Source organism: Triturus cristatus, chromosome 6 (genome assembly GCF_964204655.1).
Source record: "Triturus cristatus chromosome 6, aTriCri1.1, whole genome shotgun sequence".
Taxonomy (NCBI): Eukaryota; Metazoa; Chordata; class Amphibia; order Caudata; family Salamandridae; genus Triturus; species Triturus cristatus.
In genome coordinates this window covers 1,862,197,161-1,862,220,715 of record NC_140589.1, presented here as the reverse complement: position 1 = coordinate 1,862,220,715, position 23,555 = coordinate 1,862,197,161, and the positions used below count along the sequence as shown (strand labels likewise).

General features: G+C 43.3%; 1 protein-coding gene across 1 annotated transcript in view; it reads left to right on the top strand.

The window, feature by feature from the left end:
• Positions 1–23,555, top strand: part of LOC146822222 (uncharacterized) — a 563,188-nt gene that overhangs the window by 350,606 nt on the left and 189,027 nt on the right. The window contains exon 16 of the mRNA XM_085609987.1: positions 12,388–12,534. Within this exon, the coding sequence (XP_085466113.1) occupies positions 12,388–12,534 (147 nt within the window). The remainder of the gene's footprint in view (positions 1–12,387; positions 12,535–23,555) is intronic.

Genomic DNA, 23,555 nt, shown 5'->3' with positions numbered 1-23,555 from the left:
GCTGCATTGCAAGCAAAATGAAGAGAATTCGAGTACACAAATCTGGTTATTCGAAACGAAAGAGAAAGGTGGCTCAGCAGGCTTTCGTAGTGTCACAGGAAGGAGCAATCCTGAACTTTATCACCCAAGGGAAACCTAAAGATGGAGAATCCTCTGGCCAGAGTACTGCTGATGCACTAGGTAAAACAGGCGCTGACGACCATAAAGAAGAACAAAAAAATGATGATATCCATGAGCAGAATGATACTCATGAGCAGACCAATGAAAATGAACAAGGTGACTCTGAAATTGATACAAACATGCAGCAATTACCAACTCAGGATGAGGATTATTACAAAAGACCCTCAGACAGAGAAACTGAAACATCATTCATCGGTCCATCAACATCTGGCATTCTGAAGGAGGTTCAGAGTTTACAGACGGATGATGCTGGTATTGAAAAGGAAGCCAAAGAGCAAGACCATGTTACAGACCCGTGTTCTGAATATGATTTATGTGATTGGAGGGATCCTACTTTGTGGCCGAACTCTCTTACGGACGCGCAACGTGTTTTTCTTGTTGAAAGGGGTCCCTCCAGAGACCCAGATTCTAAAACAAAGTATCCAAGTGATGAGCACTCAAAAAGTAAACGTCGTTTTCCTGTTACCATGTTACTGGTCATCTAACGCCTTTTCTGGACGTTTTATTAAAACACCTTCCTGAGCTCCGCCCCGCCCGGACCCCCTCTTCCGGGGCCCCCTAGCTGCGCTCCCTGCACAGGGCCACCATGAGCCTAGAGCCGCCCCTGCGTGCACGCACTATCGCGAGGCACTGTGCACGCAATATCGCTAGGCACCGTGCACGCAGTATCGCGAGGCACTGTTCACACAGTATCTACAAGCCACTATGTAATTTCACTACTACAGAATGTGCATAGTACCACAACGCCTGGTTCAGTAGCAGCAAGCACTGTGTGCTCACAATACCACCTGGTACGTTGTGCTCACAGTGTCGAGGCACTGTAAAGTATTACCAGGCACTGTGTGTCTCGCAGTGCCTCCAGGCGTCGTGTGCTCACAGTATCACGAGGAGCTCTGTACCCACTATATCACAACTCAAGGCCCTGTACAGCATCACCAAGTATTGTCTACTCACCGTATCGTCATGTTCGTTGAGGCAGTGAATGCGCAGCGGCGCGGAAAAGGAATCCAACTTTAAAACCGCCTAACCAGCTTCCCTGATCAATGCTGGATGTGCCGGTGTACCAAAGTTATTAAATGCAAACCAGGCCTGGCTCCAGGAATTTTTATTTGGGTGGGCCAAGGGTGCATTAGGGTGGCCGCTGCGGGCTCGATTTGTGGCATATATGTCTACCCGCCCTGCTCCAGGGCCCTCCTTTATCTCTTCTTAGTCTTACAAGGCCCAGTAAAACGCACTCTTTTCCAGATCTCTTTCTAAATGTTATCATTCTCAAAAAGTGTTTTTTCCATGTAATGTTCCTTTGATGGGAAGAGGAGGTTTCTGAGGTGGGAGTATCGGGCAAGTGACACTTCTCGGGCTCCCTCTGTGCGAGCATTCAGGGAGAATCCCTCTTCATTACTACCTCCACCTGACCCCGGACTCTGCAACGCACTCCCGTACAGGCTCCATCTGTGCGAGCCTTCAGGGAGAATCCCTCTTCATTACTACCTCCACCTGACACCGGACTCTGCAACGCACTCCCTTACGGGCTCCATCTGTGCGAGCCTTCAGGGAAAATCTCTCTTCATTACTACCTCCACCTGACCCCGGAATCTGCAACGCACTCCCTTACAGGCTCCATCTGTGCGAGCCTTCAGCGAGAATCCCTCTTCATTACTACCTCCACCTGACCCCGGACTCTGCAACGCACTCCCTTACAGGCTCCATCTGTGCGAGCCTTCAGGGAGAATCCCTCTTCATTACTACCTCCACCTGACCCCGGACTCTGCAACGCACTCCCTTACAGGCTCCATCTGTGCGAGCCTTCAGCGAGAATCCCTCTTCATTACTACCTCCACCTGACCCCGGACTCTGCAACGCACTCCCTTACAGGCTCCATCTGTGCGAGCCTTCAGGGAGAATCCCTCTTCATTACTACCTCCACCTGACCCCGGACTCTGCAACGCACTCCCTTACAGGTTTGATTATCCACTACTCCTCTCCAGTGCACCTTATATCATAGCTGACCTTGGGCCCCAGCCCCATATCAGGCACCATCGGGCTCCACTTTCATTTTTCCCGGTAAAAACATTAGTAAAATCTCCTTCAAACTTAAAACATTGAATATAGCAGTAAATATATTTAGCACGCACTTTAATGTTCCACAGTAGCCCTTATTACCTGACTGCTAATTAAATAAACAAAAACAGAAAGGCCATGACAGGGCCGGCTACAGCGCTGATGCGAAAGTCTTTTTTGGCGCCACACCAATAACCTCTTTCTCTGTAAATACCTTTACTACCACTTTCCAACAGTGCCCCTGACCTCCTCCTCGGATTCCCTCACTGCCACATGCCACAAGTGCCCCTCATCCCCCCATAGCCCCTCCCCCTCATGACCTCCTCCCCGTATTCCCTAGCTACCACCCTCCACCAGTGCACCTCATCTCTCTGTAGCCCCTTCCCCTCATTACCTCCTCCTCGGATTCCCTCACTGCCACCATCCAACAGTGCCCCACATCTCTCCCTAGCTCCCCCCTCCACCTCCTCCTCGGATTCCCTCACTGCCACCCTCCAACAGTGCCCCTCATCACTCCATAGCCCCTCCCACTACCTCCTCCTCGGATTCCCTCACTGCCACCCTCCAACAGTGCCCCTCATCTTTACGTAGCCCCTCTCTCATATGCATTTCATTTGTTGTATAGGGCTACTCATATCAGTGTAGTGTGTGTCAGTACCTTACACCACGCACACATTATACAAAGACAATGAATCATACAAGTATGTAAATCAGTCTACAGGGAATGTCACATAAGCCAACGAGGATTACAAGGTGTATGAATCACATGTCATCCATACTGGTGGGCAGTATATTTTGAGAGGGTTTGGTCTGGGGAAACACAACCTCAGGATTTAAAGAGTATTCCATGGGGGTCAGCTTTACTGATAAAAATGTATCGCTGCCCAAACATACTCATTTTAGTAACATTAGAATGATGAAAGACTGAGGAAGTTATAACTATATCACAAAACAAAGAAAAGCGAAGTTCTAACTATACCATTCATGTTTGTCTGCAGCTGTTTGATGACAGGTCATTGGTCACTGTCCTATGTTAGGATTGTAACTTCTGAACTGCAAGTAACACAAGGATCTCTGTGACAAAGGCAGTAACCCACTGAGCTTCCACATAAAATACAGTTCATCTGCATTTAAAAACTACTAACAGACAAATGATTGCTCTCCAGCAAGATCATTAATCACCAGCCTTATCTGGGCATCTTTTATTGTCCTATTGTTGTCCTGCATCGGCCATGAGAATGATAAAAACTGTTTAAATGAAGCGCACACGAAGTATGTGTCCTGCTGGGCATGTGCAGATTTTAAAAAAGAAATACAACTAGTAACACATTCTCTTACCTACACCATTAGTCCAAGTTTGTCACAGCCTGATGTGATAAGCAGCTGCAGGGGTCAGGAAAGGTGAATAGGAATAAACAAACTTCTGTTCTCCTGCGCTGCATAGAAAAAGAAGTATCCGCGCAGCAGGATAGTAGGCAAAGGTTACCTGTGCCAAAGAAAGGATTTTCCCTTTCGCCATGTGGAGATGAAGGGGTGAAAAAATAAACAAAGCCTTGTTAACATGTAAATGGTCTTATAAACACCTGTGAAGTACTCGGGTGCGTCTGTGATAATCTCAGAAACTGTCTGTGTGTGTGCGCCCGGGAAGCTGTCTCGGACCGGGCGCACACACATGGGGGGGGGAATGAAGCACTTGAAGCCCAATAGCGTTGCGCGCCTGCCTTCAAGCCCTCACTGCGAGGGCCAAGGCTCCCGTTTGGGTGGGCCAGGTTCATGTTTGGGTGGGCCTGGCCCACCCGCTAGAACCGGGCCTGAAGCAAGCATTCACTTACCGTCTGGTGGTGCAGGCCTAGACCGTCAGTCAGAGACAGCAAAGAACACATGAGGACTCCTGCAAGTTTGTGATTGTGACCGTTAGCTCAACCCTCACTCCCGCCCCCCACGACTCACAAGCCAATCTAAGTGCTGCTCCTTGCTGTTAATGTTTGGAAACAGCATTAAAGTACCGCAAGGATTGGCCTGGTCGACGCTGTCAACGCTCCAAAGGAGACATGGGGGCTGCGGCAGCATTCCCTGAGGCTCCCTACATTATGAATATATGCAAGGGATCAAGTGTGCATGTGGGGCTGGGCAGAGCAAGGCACCCGTCCAACCCGACATGCCCACTTCACTCCAAGGAGGCCGGGCACCTGACCTGTCAATTACTCAAGCTCCCAGTCCCCCTCCCCCCTCGCCTCACTCTGCTGGAAAGGAAAACTTTGCCCGGGTGATGCTGCGCCGCGCACAACAGCTAAAAGAAAATTGAACACGGTAAAATCAGCAACCATGATTTAATATGGGTCAAATAAACAGGGGGGCGACGCCCCCACGCCCACATGAAGAAACCGCCACTGTCTGCTTTACCCAAAAGAATCCTCAGCGCACCATAATATGTAAACCTTCCAATTTCATCAAAAAGACGTTTTTCATGCTATGCAAAACACAAAAGTCTATGGAAAAATGCATTGGACTTAAAACTAGTTTTGGAACTCTCCTTTTTTCTTTCTACCCCATTCACAATACCCTGCAAGACTTTCAGGACTCCGAAAATCAAACAGCAGCATCAGGTCTGCACAGTTTTATGAACATGCGTCAAATGGGTGCAAAGTTATTAAGGGACAAAAATCACAAACTTCCCTATCTCTGCTCACTCTAATAATAACTACAGAGGGGCTACCGCTGGAGGCAGTTTATCCCCTATAATACATGGTCACACCATCGCCTTTCCCTGAAAACAGTTAAAACCTTGTTGAAGATATGCAGGTTTTTAGTAAAGTTGTTTCATTAACATAGATGGGCCAAACACAATACAAGTCTAAAGAACAGGCCTAATGTCCAAGCTCCTACATAGACTATACCAGTGGAAGTATTGAATTGTGAACCGGCAGTCATTCAAGCCATTGAGTCAATGCAAACCAAACTCAATCAGACCCTTGTAATAAAACCAACAGTTAAGGGAGGAGCGATTGTAGGAATACCCTATGATATGCATGATCAGGAATGCAAATACCTCATATTTGATGCCAAAAGCTATCAGATTCTCATGGATGATGGCAACCCCAGACTCAGAAAGGGCACTGCCTGAAGATTAACTCCGGTAAAACCAAGATCATTGTGTTTGGTAACCCTTCTTCAGTTTGGTCCACCAATTGGCAGCCTGAAACCTTGCCCCAGCCTCCTCTTCCCGTCACCAAAGCTAAACAATTAGGACTCATTATTGATAACAACCTTAATATGAGTGCGCAAATATCAGCTATCACGTCCTCAGCTATTATATCCTGAAAATGATAAGGGAAATTCTTCCTTTTATGTCAGACAGCCACAGGAAATCCTTAATTACTCTTCTAGTTCTTCCTAGGTTGGACTACTGCAATAGTCTCTATATAACCATTCTAGAATTTAACATCTATATGACTCCGCTGGTTTATCTTGGGGAGTCACTAGGGGCTAGAGTGATGGCCTATGCAGACGATACTCAGCTCCTATTTTGTTGGAATAGGGATGATGACTCGGTTATGGCTGCGCAACATTGCTTGTCATCAGTCTTTCATTGGCTGATGAATGCCCAATTGAATTACAATGAAGGCAAATCTGAAGTTCTCTTCTATGGCTCCTTTTCATCTGGGTCTAGAGATTAGCTTTGGCCACTGGATTTTCCTCGTCCTACCACTGGTAAAGGCGCGGTAAAAAATCTTGGCGTCTGGTTCGAAGAGAACTTGAATTTTGTAACTCAAGTGAAGAAGCTGGCCGGTGCTGGTTTTGGTATTCTCAAAACCTTGCGGAAGTTTCTTCCCCTTTTACCACGTAAGGCTAAAGAAACCGTGGTACGTGCCCTTATTTTATCCCATTTGGACTATGCCAACGCTCTTTTGGTTGGCAGTCCAGGATTTTTAGTTAAGAAACTGCAAGTTGTTCAAAATTCGGCGGCCAGGCTTCTTCTGGGCTTGTGTCCAAGGCTTAGTGTTTGCTCTCATCTACGCTCCTTACACTGGCTCCCAGTCGAATCTCGTTTGAAATGCAAAATGCTATCCATTGTCCATCAGGCCCTTTACGGTCTGGGTCCCATTTATTTGCGTAAGAGGTTTGCCTTTTACACACCAGGGAGACAGCTGCGTTCGTATGCTCAGCTTTTGGTCCAGACCCCCAGGTTTAATCGCCAAAGACTGGGGGGGGAACTCCTTTGTTCGTAAAGCGGGCCTAGCCTGGAATTTGTTGCCCGTTGCTCTTCGGGCTACCCAGGACCCTCTTTTGTTTAAAAGAAAATTAAAAACTTTGCTTTTTTAGTCTGATTGGTGTGCATTTCTTCTTTCTCTTTTCCGTAGCTAGCGCCGGGACACTTTCGAGTAGCTGCGCGCTGTATAAATTAAAGATGACATAACATAACATAACATAGAATAACACATGAGTCGAGAATGCCACAGCTAGACTGATTCTCAAGCTTCCCAAATTCCAATCCATCACCCAGGGACTTCGTAAGCTTCATTGGCTTCCCATGCGCAGCCGTGCAAAACTTAAAGCCCTCTGCTTAGCCCATAAAGGAATGCATGACACAGGGCTGGACTTTCTTAGATCTGCTTTTAAGAGATACAAGCCCAGTAGAGAACTCAGATCGACCAAAGCCAACCTCTTAGCTGTCCCTAAATTTAAAAAGATGCAATGGGGTGGCAGAGGTATAGTCCTTAACACGATCAATCTTTGGAACAGCCTTCCACCTCATCTCAGAGCAATCCCTTCACTAACATTTTTCAGGAAGGAGATAAAGACCTGGCTATTTAACCTCTAAACATGATCTACTCTCAGTCAGATAGTGCCAAGACACCTTGTGGTAATCGCACGCTTTAAAAATCTCTTAATAGAACTACCTTTTAAAATATGGTTGAGAAAGCACTGGAACTAAGATCGTTCATGGGACAAGAGGCTGATTTCCTCATAGTAAAAGAACCACACTCAAATGTGCTGCACTTCTGTGATTGCTTTCTTAGGCCACTAGCCACACAAATGCCTTTTTATTTGAAGGATACAGAAGTCTAATGCCTCCTCAAAGTCATTACAATTCATGAGAACAGTGAACTGCATATCACAATGAACATAGAGGCATTTTACACAAGTATGCCCCAGGAACATGCACTGGAGGTTGTGGAATCTATCCTCAGTAGCATAGGGTGGGATGTATTCACCCCAATACAATGTGTTGTTTAGTAGGTTACTTTTTTGCAAATAACTGAAATATTTATCATGAAATTTAGGGGTTATCAATGAGCACATGTGCCCCACGTGTGGCCTGTGTTTATGTCCATCAGTCTGAATGCATCTTCATACTTTTAGAAGAACCAGAGTATACTGAGGCGCATAAATTAGATTTTGATCATGTGGCACTATGACAACTACACTGCTCTTGAACATATCTAATGGATTATTAGATGTGGCCAATACCTAAGATTCATCCACACTATAATTAGGACTAGAGTTACCTTCCTAGATCTTGACATAGCATTCAAGGATGGTGAATTCACAACCAAAGTGTTTGAGAACCCCATTGATAAAAAAAGGCTTCTCCTTTTCAATAGCTTTCATCCAAGATCATTCTAGGAAATTCTCCCATTTGGTCAATATCTACGAATGTGTAGGAACTGTACAGATATCCATACTTTGATGATAAAGCTGATGCACTTAGGAAAAAACTCAGATCCCACCTATACACCAAATAGATAACAAGAAAAGCCAGCAAGAGAGCATGCAATAACAATTGAGATACCCTCCTAAATGTCAGCTGTAGCAGACATTAAATAGATTAACACCATCTATTCTGCAGGCTTCAATTCAGTGAAGCAAATCATATTGAGGCATCCTTCTCTGACAGAACTGTTAGGAGCCTGGGGGTCTCCCACCGATGCAACCACAGCACTTTCTGGAACATCCCTTCAGCTCTGTTCCCTCATTTGATCTTTACATTTAGGGACACTCCTCACGTCATACCCCATACGGTCTTACTGTCACTGCATTGTGTTCTTTATTCACACGAGGGATCTATTACTAATCCTCCCTCCTTGACAGTTAACCCCCTTTTTTCACAACGCCCTTTTGCATCCGCACGGCGCGAATCTTACATGATAATCATCCGATCTTTGCACACACCATCAGTGCTCATTGATGTGTATCTGTATCTAGTGAATAACTCCTTCTAATTCACATTGACTTTTTTGACGAGTTTAACATCGCATTTTCATGTGAGATTTACGTTTATGTTTACAGCAATTTACTCGCTATGAATTCGTGCTAACAGTTTTGATGCTCCTTTTTATTACAATCATGTCTTATCTATGTTTTACCCACTCCATTACTTGGTCCCGTGTACAGTCCTACTTTATGAGGAATTGTCGCTCATGTTGCACCCACCGGGTACTGTTGTGGTCTGGACTGATACTGAATAGGGTGAGTCTTCCGAGATTATTTCTTGCTGCACTTTAATGAATTCTACACAGGTGAATAGTCACTTTAGTTCACCGTGGGGATTCACCACCAATGAACATGTTCTGATGCGTTGCTAAGCATTAGAAGCCACCACCACTTGAGTTTTAGAACGATTGAAGAGTCACGTTTATGGCTGGTTCTTGAATCATCGTGTCTATTGTATTCCTTTTTAACTAGCATCACCTACCTTTTTCTTTTACAGGTAATACCAGACACTAACAGGTATTTTAATTAGGAGTTACTGACTCGCTTTATACCATTCAATTGAGAATATTATTAATATTACATTCTCTCCAGTTGTAGATAGTTTTTTTTCATAGGTCCTGAAGAATCGCGAGTGTAACAACTCCAAGCGAGAAACATGTTGACCATTATAACATAAGTCACTTACGCATGAGACATTATACTCTGTTGAGTGCTACACCTTCACGTTTTTAATCAGGGAAGGAGGCCCCCATAATAAAATGAATTCCCAGCTGGCACTCTCAACTCTGTTTTATATCACTCAGTCACATCTACATCCCCAGGCCCCCACACCCGCACTTCACCATACGGCAGTTGGATTGAAGATCTCCGATTAAGTGCCCCTTATTAAGGGAGCCCGTTAGGCATTGCACCGCCGGCCCGACGAGGAGCAGCCCATATGATGAAGCATGACACCTGAAAGGGTGTGTGAGGGCATTATTATCCAACAAATGGATTACCAACTTTAAACACACATTGGGTATAGTTGGATCCAGCCTCTCCCTTGACTCTTCTTCCTTCTCTCTCATATATTGAGGAACAGCAGGAATATCCTTTTTGCAATTAGTATAAAATGGACCTTCAATTGCATGCTCTCCTCCTGGGTGGAACATTCCATGACTTTGCCACATCCCACACAAGTAGTTAGAAGACAATGCCGCAGCACTTTACCAGCAAAAGTTGTGTAGTCAGTGACAACACACCTCATGCAAGACAGTGTGAACATCTATACCTTTGCCTTCTTAATATGAAGCATATTTTTTATCATTTTTCTTTAACATTGTTGTTAGAAATTGGAGTTCTGGTTGGCAGAGGTATGCACCCTGTCCAAGCAGGAACCACAATCCAAGTCAGGGTAAGTCACTATACAACCTGATTTATCCTGTACTCACCCTCTGTTAGCTTGGCACAGAGCCGTTAGGCTTAACCTAAGATGCAATATGTAAAGTATTTTTGTAACACTTAAACAGTAAAACCCCGAAACCACAACACAAAAAGCATCCACAGCAGTTTAGAAAAATAGAACTTAATTTAATTATTAAAACAAGCCCAAACCGAAAAAAATCCAATGTGTAGTAGTCGAGATATGAATTTTTATAGAGTAAAAGCAAAAAGAGAGCTTAGAAGCAAATAGCACCTAAAGAGTTAATTGTGACAAAGTTAAGAGATCAGGCTGACCACGATGGAGTGTGGGCCGGATACAGGACTTATGCAGGGCCTGCCGAGCTAAAGTACCTTGATCCTGGTCACAAGCATGAGTTGCAGAGTGCAGCTGAGTGGTGCATCGGTGATCCCCACACAGTTGGAGTGATGTGCTGGATTTCTCCACCCAACAGTGGTGATGGGATGGTTCCGTGAGTGAAGCGGCAGTTCTGAAGTTCTGCGATTCCGAATGCGATGTGCCGGGTTTCTCCACGCTGCACAGACGATGCATCGATCTTCTCCACGCAGTGGCGGCAATGTGTCGCTTCTGAAGAGGCGGTTCTGAGTGCGATGCGGTGTTTACGAGGGTGATTTGCTGAACCGGTTCCCACAACAGCAGCGATTAGTTGCTTCTGCTCACGCAGCTGAGGGTGCTTCCGTAACACCAGGTTGGCACGAATTGACTTGTCTTGATAGGACAGACTCAGGCCCTCGTCACCAGCAGGCTGGACTATGACAACGCCCTCTACGTGGGAATGGCCAAACTCCAGAAGAGACTCCAACGCATACAGAACGCCTCCGCAAGCCTCATCCTCGACATCCCCCGCCACAGCCACATCACTGCCCACCAGAGGGACCTGCACTGGCTCCCCGTCAACAAGATGATCACCTTCAAGCTCCTCACCCAGGCTCAGAAAGCACTCCACGACGCCGGACCAGCATACCTCAACAAACGACTCACCTTCTACACTCCCAACCACCAGCTTCGCTCCGCTGACCTCGCCCATGCCACCATTCCACGCATCCACCGAACGACCCCCGGTGGCAGATCCTTCTCCTACCTCGCCGCCAAGACATGGAAACCCTCCCCATCCATCTGCGACAGACCCAGGACCTGCTGACCTTCAGGAGACTTCTCAAGACCTGGTTGTTCGAGTAGTAGCAGCTCCCCCCCTCAGCGCCTTGAGACCCTCACGGGTGAGTAGTGCACTCTACAAATGATTGATTGATTGATTGATTGACTCACAAGCTGATAAGCCCAAGGGTTGTAACAAGAGGGTTCTGTATCCCTGAGACTTAGGCAAGCCCATGGAGCAAATATGGGTTGGAGTGATGCAGGTCCAATCCTTCACACCCAGGCAAAGAAAAAGCAACAGGCAGCAGAGCAAAACAGCAAGGCAAGAGTTCAGCAAACATAATTTACTACAGAGTGGCAATCCTTAAACAACACAGGTGATCCTCTTCTATCTGGCTGAGTGGTCACAGGTCCAGATATGTGCTGAAGTTGTGGTATCATGGGTCCAGTATGTATACCCAATTATGTCTTTGAAGTGGGGGAGACATCAAAGAAGGTTTGAAGTGGATAGAGGTCAACCCTTCCTGCTCTCGCTCAAGACTCATTACAGGAGGGTATGCAGCCATTTGTGTGTGTGTGTGCAGGGCACGGCTCATTCAGGTGTAAGTGTGAGGCTATGCCCAATTACTCCCTCGTAATCCCCCTGGAAGATCAGTCAGCCCCACTAAAGTGTCCTTTGTGTGTTGCTGTTGCAAGGGAATACATAAATCCCAGCTGTCACCCCACCCAGACTGAACAGCGACAGACAGCATGCACCAAATGGCTAAAGCAAGTAAATGCCAACTTTCTAAAATTGACATTTACCAAACTGCCATTTAAAATAAAACTTCAGCATAAATTGTAATTTTAAATTAATTGTGACGCCAGTGACACCCACATTGAAAAGTCTATCTCTTCACAATTGGGAATTACCTTAAAAGATGTAATAAGGTAATCCCAATGTTATCCGCCCTGAGTTCTGTTTGGTCTAACAATCTTTGTTTTACATTCAAGTCACTTTGACTGTTTGCCCACCCAAATTTGGAAACCTCAACTCTTCCTCCACTGCAACATCTTCTAAACCTGCTAATTAGCAAACTATTCATTCACAGAAACTATCCAGCAAAATACAGTCCAGTTGTGGTCATATTCAAAGAAAACAAGTCATTCAGTTCTACAACTCTGTTTAAGAATCAATTATTTTTATTCACCACCTATGTTATGTTATTTTATGTTATGTTATGTTATTTGAAAAGTGCTGTATCAGTGGCAAGGGTATCCTGGCCTCTACGCCAGTAGTACCTCTCTTTTTGTCAAGATTAGGAATATTTTCAGTGTTTTTAAGTGATTTTTTATAATTTACCTCAAAGTTATCTGATGGTTTGTGGGACTTACACCAATGAATTTCTTTCTTGCAGTGAAGCAAGGGGAGTGTCCCTATCAGTTTAGGGATTTTGACCCTCCACCGCCATATCTTCATGAATGTAACGCAGACAGCGATTGCCCAGGACCCCGGAAGTGCTGCATCAGCTTCTCCCGTCGGGAATGCCGCAACGCCGTGCCAGGTAGCAACTTCATCCAGTGCATGAGATTCCTGCTGAACTTTGTATTTGCATCAAAAGCTTGCATGGATTCCAGCTGGTCATAGCCAATGGCCTGCTCAGTGTACTTGTGTGATCTGCTTAGCACTTTCCAGCCAAAGGGAATTAGTTTGAACACCCTACAACCCCCACCCCACTCCCCAACAAGGGAACTAGGCAGTACCGGAAAAAGGTGCTATAAGTGCCTGCCACAGAAGACAGTCTAGATTAGTTAGTGCATGGAGCCAGAGAACTTCTTGACAGGTTTGATTAAACTTCCCTGATAACTATTAAGGATTTCATTAAAGTCATTACTACTGGTCTTTGGAGGTTTACCCTTTGTTCAGTTTTTGTTCAGGGACATAAGCATATTCACTGTAATGTTGAGTGCTACTGCAATTCCAGGAAGACTTGAAGAATGACCCCCACTAGGTGGGCTTCCCTTAGTGGCCTTGGGTGGTAGGAGTCACAAGTAAGTATGGAGTTCCCCTTTGTGGCTGTTCAGTGTATAGCACTAACCAAACTCGATACACTGCTCATATAACATGATCCAAAAAAGGAGCTTCTTCTCTTTTGGATGACCACATGAATTTAACGTGGTCTTTTCATGTGTTGACTCAAAACGGAAAAGTTAACTTTGGGTGATGCCAGTCCAGATACAGATGTAAGAGTTCAAGAGTTGTATATGACAGCATTAGAAGTTCTAATATCTTAGAAGGCAAAACTCCTCTAGTTATTCTACATAAAGCTAGGCTTGGATCAAATTTTGCAGTCCAAGAGGAGCCTCCTACTTGGTAATACAATTATTCAGAGGCAGAGTAGTTCATATTCAAAGAATTCTCAATGAATTGCTCAAAAAGACACTGAGTTGAATCATTTGGAGACCCGTATTGCTAGTTCTACTACAACAAGGGTAGAGGGAGGTGTTGTACGATACTTTGATGTCACAAGTCAGACATATTTATTATGCTGGGTCATATTGGAATTCTCTGAGCAAAGTACAGACCTGTGTGTTATTCATTCTGTATGAATCCATACTAAGGACTGGGGGGGGCATATTGACTAATGCAACTCTTCTCAATGTAATGCAAGTCTTTAAATGGTATTTACTAAGCCACACAAAGCCATCTTGTGTGACTCTGTGTGATTTAGTAAATCCAAAGTACCGCAAAGCAGTGCATTTCACTGCTTTGCGTTACCTTGAGGCAGGGAGTCGTTCCATCTGTGGAGTGTGGGCGTTCCCACCCATGCACCCATGGTTTTTGACACAATCCCAGAGTTACTTAAGTCAGTAAACCTGGGATTGCACCATAATGCTGCTGCTCCCTGCCCGAGGCATAACAGGGAGACATTTATTTTATTCTCCTTATACTCACTCTTTCTATGCATGCTGCATTTTGCAGCACACCTAGGAAGAGGAAATTGCCTCAAAAGAAAGTGTCCCTTCCTGCACAAAAACAATCCTGCTGGTAAACAAGCCACCCTTGCAGTAAGGGTGTTCTGAATTGGTGCACGGCTGCCACAAATGCACCAGCACCAGGAGACCGAAGAAATGCCCCATATCATAGTAGATATGGCACATTTCCGCTGTTTTTCTTTCATGAAATGCAGCACAGCAAGTTGTCTTGCTTTGATGTGCGAACGTTTCGTAAATGTGTCCCTGGGTCCTCAATAAATAACCCTACTCACTTTGGCAAAGGGTTTGGCAGGATGTGAAAAACAAAAACCCATGGGATTGGGCTCCACTTCTTTGCTAATTATCCAACACTGAGCACATACATTGTCTTCTGTGTACATTAAGCTTGCTAATTTTAATTGTTGATTCTTGGGCCAGTCCCTAGTGCCAAATGTCGTCATCCACCAGGCCGTTTGTTTCAGACTTATATATATGAACAGTCCTCGCGCGGGCGGCGCGCGGGGAGAGAACATTACAACTTGCTGTCTCGTTTGATCACAATTGGTTCTTTCTCATTAACACATGGAATGCTTTTCTTTCTTTCTCTTTCTTTCTTTCTTTCTTTCTTTCTTTCTTTCTTTCTTTCTTTCTTTCTTTCTTTCTTTCTTTCTTTCTTTCTTTCTTTCTTTCTCTTTCTTTCTTTCTTTCGCCATATTGTAAAAAGGAGTAAGGTATCCAGCTTCCAGCATAGCTAAACTCTTTAATTCACCTCTCTCAAAAACTGGAGTTTCCAGATCCACCACAAAGCCGGGTGTAAAAGGATGGGTGGTATATACCTAAAAAAGGGTGGTTTGGTGAATAGCAATTCTTAATGAGGAATTGTACTGCTTCCTGCTTATCTGCAATGACAACCTGAGTATTCTTGGCATCCAGTTTTGGGAGTTCCCCAAATCTAATTTTTTCAGAGATCTAAAGTACCATCTGAGACCTGTCTATTTGGAGTATTTCCACTGCCTGTGCACTCACTTATTTGACATTTCACAGAGTCACAGAGAATGAGAACCAATATGCCAGCTAGCTTGTGCTCACGAAAAGTGAAATATGGGCCAAATTTAGAATTTGGAGGACAGGATATTCCTTCAATCTGGGGGTGTAATCTGGGGATACAGGACGCTGTGTGCATTTGCCTGTATGACCGGAGTTGAGGACTCCATGACCCAGGTTGCAACGCTGTCTGTAGGAGAAGCCAGGATTGCAGCTTCCCGCCACCGAGCCACAGCGCTATAAAGTGCCTCGACCGCGGCGGGTCTCGGCTGATTCAGACTTCTCCCGCAACAGACCGAAGTTCTATTCACTAGACTTTCATCTATTTACTCCGCCGATGCATTCCCGAACGCGGCTTCTCAGCTCCACTAATTGCAAGAATTGATAGGGATTAAACTCAGATTCCCTGAATACGCCGATACAAAGAACTACACGGCTCACTTCGCCCTCTCAGCACCTCCTCCACCATGACAACCCGGTCCTGATGATGATCCAAAGTAACTGGATCGAAACGCCGTCGACCTGTCAGCGCAATTGATGGTGCTTTCCTCATGTGGTTCTCTAAATAACTGCTTATTAACTACCAAAAATTGCGGACTTTTGACCAGAACCACTGATTTCATTGTATATATTTTCACTTCACTTCACCTTGCGCCGTTCCTTGCTGATTTCACATTGTCACTTGCGTCACCACACCGTTGTGTCACAAACACACTCGAGCACCAAGTACAATTCCTGTTGTTCACACAAATTTACTTTGCCCGCAGTGCGGTTACAACTGTAATTTGTCCTTTTTATTTTCATCTTGCCTTGCGCTTGTCACTACTGTTTGCTAAATATATGATGCCATGTGCACATTTAAAAAAAAAACCTACTGAGAGTCTCCCCTTCTTTCATGTAATGTCTTGCACATGCATTCCTAACTGTCTTCTTTAATGATACCAGTTGAGAAATTGTTGCTTATTCCATGAAGGTATTCTGCAGCGCGGGACACTGGATGCTGTGTGCATTTGCGTGATTGACCTGAGTTGGGGGCTCCAAGACCCAGGTTGCACTTTTTTCGGTAGGAGGAGCCAGGATTGCCGCTTCCTGCCACCGAGCCACAGCGCTATAAAGTGCCTGAAGATATTTCGTGCCGTGGGACACAAGACACTGTGTGCATTTACCTGTATGACCGGAGTTGGAGACTCCAAGCCCCAGGTTCCACCGCTGTCTATAGGAGGAGACAGAATTGCTTCTTCCCATTACCAAGCTGCAGCGCTAGAAAGCGGCTGAAAGTATCCAATGGCGTGGAACATGGGAGGCTGTATGACCTTAGGTGGGGACTCCAAGCCTCAGGTTGCAGCACTGCCTATGGGAGGAGCCAGGAATGCAGCTTCCCGCTACCGAGCCGCAGCGCTATAAAGCGCCGGAAGGTATCCCGTAGCACAGGGACGTGTGTGGGTCTCACACAGGCTAAGCCTGTCCTGCCCCCATCAGAGTCCGGAAGAGGCTGGGCTGGGCCATCCCTCTTGGCATCATTATTTTCAGCCATCCACCAAACCCTGGTAAGCTCATTGACCTGTTTAGGGAACTGTACCTGCCTTCTCCGGTTCCTGTCGTCTTTGTAAGACTACTTTTCACTTTCTGTGCTCAGAATTGGATCTACGAGGGAACCACAATTAAGCGTGCTGCTGTAGTACTTGACATTTTCATTCTCAGGGTAATATAACAAAGAACTTGGCAAAGAAGCTGAAATATGAAAAGACATCTTTATTAAAACTCAAATGAGTGAGACTACGTCACACAGAAGCCTTAGCAACTGAATGAGGCAGTCTCCAGAATGGTCTTAGCTCAGACCTTTTATACCATTTATTATGCCCTAGGCATGCAAGGGAGTTGTACCAGTCACATTCCTAAACAAATGAAAAAGCTAGAGAGGCAACAGGTGAGTAGCCTTTAGGGTTTTAGCAGGATATGGGCAAAACATTATAATTACAGGGTTTCATAAAGGTTACAGTTGACAAAGGTATAAAGACCGGACAAAACCAACATTCTTCTTTAGACAAGCTGGACAAACCCATAATAAAAATGGTCACCTCCCCATCGTAAATAGACCATAAAAACAAGATTAGAAACAGATAGGAATAGGATAAGGCATGTTTGTGTGTAATAAATATTTAGAATGTCCTGTGCTCTGATCCTTAATCTTGATCAGCTAAAGGGCAGGAACTGGATTGGCAAGGTCGGCCTCAGGCAATAGAGTCAGCTTTCGCCAGGTCATGCAGGAGTCAGAACAAACCCAAGCTAAGGTTAATGTGTCCCAAATACTTGTTCAGCCACAGTCAGGGCCTATGTAAAGGGCAACCACAAAATGGAACCCAAGGGTTCAGAACAAAACCTTCAAATACACAGTGAATCCATTGGTGTAACATGACGCAAACACTCGTATTTGCTGAACTTCACTGTTTACGGTTTGCTGTTACCATAATCATAACAGAATCATGACATTTAAAACACAGGTTCAGAATTCACGGAACCACAGACCCTCCTTTTGCCCTTACATAGGCAATCACTCAGTCTATATTTGCAACTGTGCCCAAAGTCCGTTATAAGCCTCTTTGGAAGGCTTCTATTGTCCATCAAATCTGCTTCCGTTGTCTTCTTCCGCCCTGGGCCTCTCAATTCAGGCCTCTTCGTGAGAAAAGTACTGCTTAGTTGGAGTGCCCTCCTGGCAAACACCCACAGCTCACTCGAAAGTCTCAATGTCTTAAGGCAATACACCAGTGTCTCTCCTCTGTGGCAGACACTACAAACAATGTGTTCTTCATTGATCAAGGGCACAAATCATCTCGTGCAGACCCAAGCACTATTAATTGGGAAATAGCTCAAGCTCAGCAGCACTTTCAGACTCCAACACTCATTATTTAGTGTCAGAGGACGCTCAAGCTGCTCTTTCATGGGCACCACAATATAGTGCCTTTTTCCAAACTTGGATCCTCAGGTGTACTGCCTTTCCGCTGGAGCAAAGGAAAAGAGGTATGTGGCCAAAACTCAGGCCAAGGGGCTCAAGGGATTGCACACTGTCAGAGGTTACCAGCACATGACAGGTAGAGAAATGAAACCTCAAACCAGCTCTGCCATCAACAACAGGAATCCTTCTCTTTAGCTCTTTTACACTGAAACTTTTTGGTTTTGTGATGTCCAACGCCGTCTGATGGAGCAAGTAGGATACCATGCGCTGGCGATCGCTGTCCAGCTTTGCTACTTTCTGGGTGCTGAGACTGTAGGGCCAAGACGTCCGTCTTTCATCTGTAGCTGTCACTGATGGGAATTAGGCTTAAATCAATGTTCTGCAGGTTATTATGACTTGATACCCGCAGAATCTAGTGACGTAGGAAATGTGACACAGTTGTTAGTTTCCTTCAATTTAGTACAAAAACAGTTCATGGTTTTTAACAAGGGGACTGCAAGCAGGTGGTCTGCAATCTTCAAAGGAGTAGCCATACACCATGGGCATAGAATATAAAGACAAAGGCAGAGGGGCAAAACAGGGTCTCTAGCATCTTCAATTGGGTTTTCTCCATTATTCTCTGCCATCTATAGCTACATGAGAATTCTATCTGAATGGATTTCCTCACACAGTGGCATTGTCTAATGGGGTAAACACATATTTTCCTCAATGATTAAGTCTAGGTGTTCCTCCTTATCTTAGAACATCTCAATAGAGAAATCACATGATACAGATTATCAGGGACATGTAGAAAACTTTCACATCAGGTGCACTATGCAATACACAGGCTAATAGTCAAATGTGCAAACAAAAGACAAGAACTAGAGGGTCCTGATATTTCCATGATTAGAACACATCTGATCCCACCAAAAATTAAAGCAGCAGGAACAGAAGGGAACTGAAAGCCAAATTAAAATTTTCCTTAGGCCTACTTCAATGTTTTCCAGCCTGACTGTCAGGGTAGTGATAGACTGGTTAACTGACTCAATATTATAGTAAGACAAGTTTTCCATCTCAATAGGAGATATCTTATGTTTACCTTTTTGAACATGACGAATTATCAATGTCTATTTTAATTTATATATATATATATATATATATATATATATATATATATATATATATATATATATATATATATATATATCACTACCCTGACAGTCAGGCTGGAAAACATTGAAGTAGGCCTAAGGAAAATTCTTGCAAACCAGTCTGGTCATACAAAAGGGAATTACATAACATGGGGGTCCCCGGTACATCACTGCAGTCTGGAAGTGTGAACCTGAACAATACACCTACAATGATAAATGGGCTGACTGGTGAAAGGAATATGGAAAAGGGAAATGGAACTAGGACACAACTAAAATCCCCAATAACTAAGCATGATGCGGCATTGGTCAGGGGAGAAGTAACAAAAGAAAAAAATCTATAGGAAGAACAAAAACATTATTTGGGTGATAGTCAGGCATGTGACACAACACCAAGAGTACGGGTGATACACAAAGGCCAAAGTTACACAAATTTTAACTCTACCGCAGGCGACTACACCATATACGGTAATCCTAGCTAATGTTCCAGTTCCTTCTTCAGGGAAAATGAAAACCTGGTTTTCTTTTAAGGAAAAAAAAAAGCCATATGCTACTTAGGAAACAGAACATCATTAACTAATGTAATATAGAAAGTAGGCCACCTTGAGTCACAGATCTATAATTTCATCCTTAGGTCCAATCAAGGATACATAAATGTAAGGCTGCCTGTTCCTTTAAGGGAAGGGGCAGTAACGTGACTAACTGCAGGTGACACACTTTGATCCTGATAGATCTCTTTTGTTTTCTGTAATACCATTATAGCCAATTTAGACATGCACTGGTAAAGTGCTGCCTGTCTTCCTCACAGTATGAAAACCATATCTGTGAAATTTATTATTATACCAACTCCACCCAACTGTTATGTAACAATACATATCGTCATACGCATCCCTTCACAACACAGGGGAACTTGTAATAGTATAAAAGCAACAACATAAAACAAAACATAGAAAGAAATAAAAAAATGCACAAATAAAAAATGCACATGTCAACCCATCAGATATACTCGCTGTATATCAAGCACAAGAAGCATAGACAAAACAATAGCATATGTGAATAAGCGGTGACACACAACACCATGTCATGTACTTTATGCACTGTAAACCTGCAGCCCAAAACCCAATATTTGGGCCTATTTAATTTGTCAGGTTTAAAATCCTTACCCTCCTTTTGACAGTAGATCACCAGGCAATGGAAATCCGCTGTCAAATATAACTTTACTGTCTCTCTTCTAACATACAGGACCAGCAAGAACAATTCATGATAGGACCAAATACACAAAAATAAATTTCCATTACTTAACTGTTACCCTCTTGTCAGTCACCTTGCAACATCAAGCCACCTTAGTTTTACCTTTCTAAAAGTAAAAATTGTTACACTGACACTCCATATTAATTTGGCACCTACAATTTCCACTGTGAAAAATAATTCTTAATTGGCTAATCGTTCTCACTTAGGCATGTAGCCTTCAAAATTTTAGAAAAGGGCTGCGTTTTATTTTCTGTCTAAGACTTAATGCAACACTTTGTTTTCTGTCAAATAAAAGCAACTAGCAGGCATTATTCTTTTTTTTTTTTTTTTTGAGCGGAGACACAAATGTATCAGTTCTGCAGAGCATTTAACATGATGTTGGGACTTTCAAAGAAACCCTTTTTTTTATATTTTCTCTTTGGAATTAAGTTCTTTAATTGTATTGATGTTCTTATGGAGAAACCAGAAACCCCACCTTTAGAGGCCCGTTTAGAAAGGTCATTCTGCATTCCACAGAGACAAGGCCCTAATTTAAAAGGTCACAAATGTCAACATGACAGCCTTCTCCATTGTTTACAGGGAAACAAAAGATAGCATCTCAGCGCGGCTTGAGCCAGCCTCTGCAGCTCCCAGCTTCTGCCACTCTGAATCTGTCAAAGACAGTAGGCCTGCCTAATTCCTCCTAACCTGCAATAATTCACTCTATTTTGAAAAATATTTTCTCCTTTTTAGGTGCTAAAAATTATCTCTACTCCCAGTTTATTAAACTACATTTACTGTGAATAATTCACAAAACCTAATAACACACATCCCAGTTTTTAGAATAAATGCTTGTTGCAATGGTACTTATTTCATCAACCTTAAATGGATCTCACTGGGCCATTAAAAAAAAAAAAAAAAAAAAAACCCAAATTGGAACAATCCTGCAAATTTGTATTATACCTAAATGTATGCATTTACTAAAGCCTGAGACACTTTAAAAGCTACTCTGAATGAAAGAAAATGCAGTTTAAACAGTCCTTTTGCCCCAAACCGACTTTGATATTTTAGGCATTAAAAAATGAATATCCTACAATTTTCTTGCATAATATGCATTACCAGAATGTCTATTACACAACCCGTGAGTCAGCCATTGAAAATATTAACTTATACTTTATAGAAATGAGCTTGTTTGCTCCTGCGCCAAGGGAAAATTGTACATACAAATGTCATTTTAGCGGTGCAACATAACTTAAATTAAATTTTAATGTTAGGAGGTCATAGTATAGGTATTAAGCTTTATAAATATTAAAAAACGATTTTTGAAAGGCACTTATTTTTTAAATAATTTTTCCATAATTAATAATTTTCTTTTTTTTAAAAAAACAATTATTCTTTTTTTGTGATAATTCCACATATAAAAGCAATCTGCATCCCTTGCCTATCATTTTTGGACACATTAACTCACAAGCCCAAGCGCATAAGCCTAACTTGAAACGCGTCACATTTTTGCGCCACTTTCATTTATAAGGACGGTTATGCAAAATTCCACCCGTGTTTAACTGGGAAAGTGCTGGCTGAATGAACATTCCTATCAAATATACTGCAGCTGAAAAGTTTGCCTGTGAACATCTAATACAATGCATCTAAGGAAAATGCTGTAAATTTATTTTTCTTTTTTTTGGCAAAAATAGATAATTTTGTTTTTGGGGCGTTATGTATATCTATTGAATGTGTTTTCTAATTTTATCCTTTAAGCATTTAACGGCAGTTTTGTATATGTGCACAATTGCTCATTCTATAAATTAAAGAGCAACATATAGCTATTTTAGCACATCACATGGTTCATTTCTGGATTTTTTCTAAGTTTCTACTTAATATTAATTAACCAACATTTTACTTAACAGACTGAAAACATCAAGAAGACCCACAAACACACATTGAGCTCATTTCAGACATAAACAGAAAGGGGTCAAACACTCAGGACACACAATACAGCACGCTTTAGCCATTTTTCATAAATAGCGCCGTCGCAATTTACTCACAGAACCGTTTGCAGATACTAGTTGTAAGTCATATTTACAAGAGAAAAGAAAACTTTTCTCAATAGTGTTCCAAAAACAGCCTCACAGACCTTTATTTCCAAGAATAGCGGACCCATACTTTATTAAACGTGATGGGGCCCACGCCGTGTTTAGAATAGAGCTCATAAGTTGGAGTTCCCATCGGAGGTATCAGACATGAATCCTCCAATCGGGAATCCCTGTTGCAACAAAAACCAAACCAAGTACCAAATTTGCTACGATTAGGCATCTTCGCTCACTAACCGAGCTTCAAACTTCAAGGGGCTATCTCTATCGATACACTCGCAAATGTACGAGACCCTCGGTTTTTGAAAATTGCAATCTTCAAATAAAACTAAGGACCAATACTAAGAACCAAGAACCAAAAACTAAGAACCAAAGGACCAAAGAACTAAGGACTGGGAGCGACCCACTTATATTTCAACTAAAGCAGATAGAGAAAAAGTCTCTTCATTACCTGCCTACACAAATTGCAATTCGCGTATACAAACCTATACAAACCTATCAAAGCTATACCAAACAAATAGTTGTCCAAATTCTAACTGCCAAGTTCTAAATGACCTAACAGTTCTTTTTTTTAAAAATACTTACGCCAAAAAGGTTCTCAGTCAGGAGTGACATCTTTTGGAGAGTCAAAGTCAGAAAGATCAGAGATATACTGGGCCGCAGACACAAAGAATCCCCCAGAACCTCTGTGCACAGAGTACCTGCTTAGTGGATTTCTGTCCTGTTCTCCCCAGTAGATTTCTGTCCCCTGACAAGATCGCTCCTCCAGATAGCCACTTCTGATGATGCCCAACGATGGGCGCCATCTGTAGTACTTGAAATTTTCATTCTCAGGGTAATATAACAAAGAACTTGGCAAAGAAGCTGAAATATGAAAAGACATCTTTATTAAAACTCAAATGAGTGAGACTACGTCACACAGAAGCCTTAGCAACTGAATGAGGCAGTCTCCAGAATGGTCTTAGCTCAGACCTTTTATACCATTTATTATGCCCTAGGCATGCAAGGGAGTTGTACCAGTCACATTCCTAACCAAATGAAAAAGCTAGAGAGGCAACAGGTGAGTAGCCTTTGGGGTTTTAGCAGGATATGGGTAACACATTATAATTACAGGGTTTCATAAAGGTTACAGTTGACAAAGGTAAAAAGACCGGACAAAACCAACA